Source organism: Frankliniella occidentalis, unplaced genomic scaffold (assembly GCF_000697945.3).
Source record: "Frankliniella occidentalis isolate FOCC.00 unplaced genomic scaffold, Focc_3.1 Scaffold365, whole genome shotgun sequence".
NCBI classification, from domain to species: Eukaryota; Metazoa; Arthropoda; class Insecta; order Thysanoptera; family Thripidae; genus Frankliniella; species Frankliniella occidentalis.
In genome coordinates, this window is record NW_026267488.1 from 33,846 (window position 1) to 37,427 (window position 3,582).

Genomic DNA, 3,582 nt, shown 5'->3' on the forward strand with positions numbered 1-3,582 from the left:
CCCACGGATGGAGGGCTTGTGGCATGCTCTGTCAAAGGATTCGTACCTAAGGAAAGATGTAGACATGAGTTTGTTGAGTGAAAGTGCACACTACATTGACTTAAGATTCATGGAATGGATTATAGAAAAAGTCAGAATTTAAAAAGTGAGTAATCATGTTCATAAAGCTATGCATTCATGTAAACCAACCTGTATTTGAAGGTGACCGCTCCACCAAATCTGATGAATCAAACAGCTGACTAGTGTTCGCTGAAGCATCCACGGCTTGCTCTGAGATAGGACTCGGGCCTAGGGAAAGATGTAGACATTTTATTTAATCATTTGCCATGGCATATAGGTCCCATGAGCAAAGGCTTGTACAAGGGGACAGTTAAATTTATAGATGTATAATACAAGGGGAGAGGATATGAGTTTGTTGATCAAAAGTATACTAAAATTAATAAGATTCAGTGATTATAGATTAGATAGATCAATTAGGTTAGATAGATTAGATTAGTTAGTTTAGATACATTATAGAGATAAGGTTAGATAGATTAGATAAGTTAGTTTAGATATATTTTATAGATTAGGTTAGATATATTAGATAAGTTAGATTAGATGACGAAGATGTGTGGATGACCCTCATCAATAAATGCTGCACTGTCTTAAAGGTAAAACCTTGAAAAGTATGGAGTTATCACTATGTTCACTCTGAAATACAAACATGGTCTTTGAATAAACTTACTTCTGTTCATAGGTGTTTGGAAATCAATGTCAAAGAAGCTGCCTCGAGGACTGCTGCTGAGCCATGCACCTGGACAACATGAAGGAGATATTATTTATATTAATTTACAATATGTATCCTGAAAATTTTACTTCAACCCTAGAAGAAGAAGTAGAATTTCCCAGCTGTGTTTGTGTGAGTATATTAGACGTTAAATAATGTGTCTTACCTGGAGGAGATGGCGCAGCATCCTCAGCAGGGCTTCCTGGGCTGTTACAAAAATTAGCAATTAACACATTGTTATTGGTTGCAGTTTTGCTTTGCATTTTGGGGACGGCATACTTACTCATCACAATCATCACAATCAGGTTCTGGAGAAATAATCCTCAGCCTTCTTGTTCTTCTGGGTGGAGTGATGTTTGGTAGATTTGCTGGCGAGGCTGAGGGGACCTCATTGAGGGCCAACACTTCTTCTTCAGTTGGTCTGCCAACGACACTCCAATCAATACAAACTACAAACACTGGTAAACAAAACCCCTTTGTCATTGCTACTTACATATTGTCTGGATGATCCTCCTCTGTCGTTTCTAGGACCAGCAACACATTCTGGAGTGTTGTCTGCACAGCAGAGAGGAAGTCTATGTGGTCCCTGTTTCTTTTGAATAATTCCAAATGTCTTTGTATGTCAGCGTCCGTAAGTCTTTTGTCTGGGGCCACATAGTACTTGCTCTTTGTTAGCTTTCCCTTTCCAAATCTAAGTTTGTCAAACCTTTGAAAGGTTTCTGCAGCATAGTCACGCAGCAGGTCTGAAATAAAGTGCATTGATATAATTACAATCTCAGCAGGTTACCATTTCAACCATGTAAATCAATATTGACCAAGGTTTATTAAAGTAAATAGCAAAGATGAGAATGAGACTTACCAAGGAAAATCCAGAAATGGGGATGCTTGGTGGGCACTAGGTCATTGACCCTCGCATTGACTGATTCCAGCCCACTGGTAACGGTGATATTTTTTTCATGAACTGAGAGAGTACTCGGGGACACCCTGTCTAGCCATTCCTCTTGAAAGTACTTGAACAATTTCCTCATCTTCCGCAATTTGTCAACATCAAGGTATTTCTCTGCTTCGTTTTGAACTGCTTTAAAACCGTTCTCGATCTCCTCTGCTGGGAGGCGGGGGATAACCAAGAGCAATTTGATGATGCGAGATATCTCTCTATGAGTTTTTCCTTTTTTCAGGTAGCGAGCCAGCCCCTTTTTTTTTGCTTGCCTGTACAATGCCTGTACAAATGGAAAATACAGATTAGTTTCAAATAATTGTAGGTCCAGTGATCAAAATATGAGTAATAATGTGGAAATACTGACTCTTTGGTAGTGGAAGAGGCAACCCCACAAGACAATGCTTGGAAATGCATTCTTCCATGCCTTCTGCTCCCCCTTCTCCCAGTCAGTACAGACAAGTTTGGCACGCAAGCCGAGCTCTTTCAATTTTTTGAAAACTGCCTCATATGCTCCAATTGTCTTGCGTGTCATAACGGCATATGCAAATGCAAATACCTTGAACAAAATTAATGGTATTATTCTTAGGTTTCAGGGATTTTGTCTGACGGAAAGTGGTACCAGTGCAAATGATGCCAAGTTAAACACAGGTGTGTACTGGCCCACACTTAACAATGTGAGTGAACTCTAGAGAAGTAGCAAAATCTGTGCACTTACCTGACCATAGCCATGGAAAGCCACGATGAGGACCTGTTTCGCACCTAGCATCCGTGGGCAACAATAGAAGGTTGCATCTGACAGCAGCACACTACTTGATCTCACAAATTTCATGAATTCGGTGTCAACAAACAAAAGTGATTCTTCCCCAGGTTTGCCCACCATACCCTGGAAGAAGTCAGATGTGTCATCTGAGTTGCGTGCTGTGGAATAAAAACAATCAGTTAGGGAGGTAATTTGAAGAAATCTTGAATGAAAGGAAAAGACTATTGCATACCAAGATATGCGAACTCAGGCTGCTGGAGACTTAAAGCAGCTTGTCGCAAAGTTGTCGGAATTGGAGGCATATTTAGGTTCCTGAGGCGGCTGACAGCCTTCTTGATGGACTCAGGCTCCAAGTATTCCTTCAGGGTTCTGTCCTCCAAGCTGTCGACAAAGAGGTAAAGTATACTGTTAATTAGGGCCACAACCCGTTTCACAAACTTTTTGGACCTGAAGCCTGACTTCATCTGATCGTATAGAGTACAAAGCCCGTATGTGAGCTTATAGGTATTTAGATTAGATACGTTTTAGTACAGTTTGAACTTAGCCAGAAAAAAAATGCTTCAGTGTGACCAGCAGCTACTGTATTAGTCCAGTAAAGATAAATTGGTATTGAAGAAACTGACTGTACTCACTTGTCACAATAACTTCGAATAATATGAGCCAATGATGTTGATTTTTGGCGAAGACACATATTAATCAGCTCTTCTCTGTGCCTTAGGTACGGCTCGTGGAGAGGGTCCTCTGGATCGTGGTTGTGCTGTATTTTATTAGCCGGCTCAAGATCCTCTGGGCTCAACCTATCAGCACAAGCACGAGTCTTGCATGGTGGCTGCTTTCTTGAATTTGCGCATCGATAATACAGGGTATCCTTCCATTCACTGTCCTTATAGAATTTGAAGCCACCCATCCTGTACACTCTGCTTTCGCTTCTTTGTCCAACATAAGATGGCCCGCCATGTGGTGCTGTTGGGATGGCAAGACTTCGCCCCCCATACCGTCCACGGGCACCTCCCGCCCTCAACATACCTCCTGACATGGTGAGTGACTGGTAGAGACTGAGCTGCAGGGAAGGTTCCCCTCCCTCCTCGCCTCTCTTTTTCTTCTTCACCCCCCCCC

At 41.8% G+C, this 3,582-nt stretch overlaps 1 protein-coding gene across 1 annotated transcript in view; it reads right to left on the reverse strand.

Moving 5' to 3' along the window:
* LOC113204518 (uncharacterized) overlaps positions 1–3,531 on the reverse strand; it is a 34,943-nt gene extending 31,412 nt beyond the window's left edge. The window contains exons 1-11 of the mRNA XM_052274262.1: positions 3,099–3,531; positions 2,699–2,847; positions 2,422–2,624; positions 2,071–2,262; positions 1,626–1,986; positions 1,260–1,509; positions 1,050–1,187; positions 933–973; positions 725–793; positions 190–288; positions 6–46 (exon numbers count right to left, since the gene is read on the reverse strand). Coding sequence (XP_052130222.1) covers positions 6–46; positions 190–288; positions 725–793; positions 933–973; positions 1,050–1,187; positions 1,260–1,509; positions 1,626–1,986; positions 2,071–2,262; positions 2,422–2,624; positions 2,699–2,847; positions 3,099–3,502 — 1,947 coding nt within the window. The 5' untranslated portion in view covers positions 3,503–3,531. The remainder of the gene's footprint in view (positions 1–5; positions 47–189; positions 289–724; positions 794–932; positions 974–1,049; positions 1,188–1,259; positions 1,510–1,625; positions 1,987–2,070; positions 2,263–2,421; positions 2,625–2,698; positions 2,848–3,098) is intronic.
* Positions 3,532–3,582: the final 51 nt, after the last annotated feature.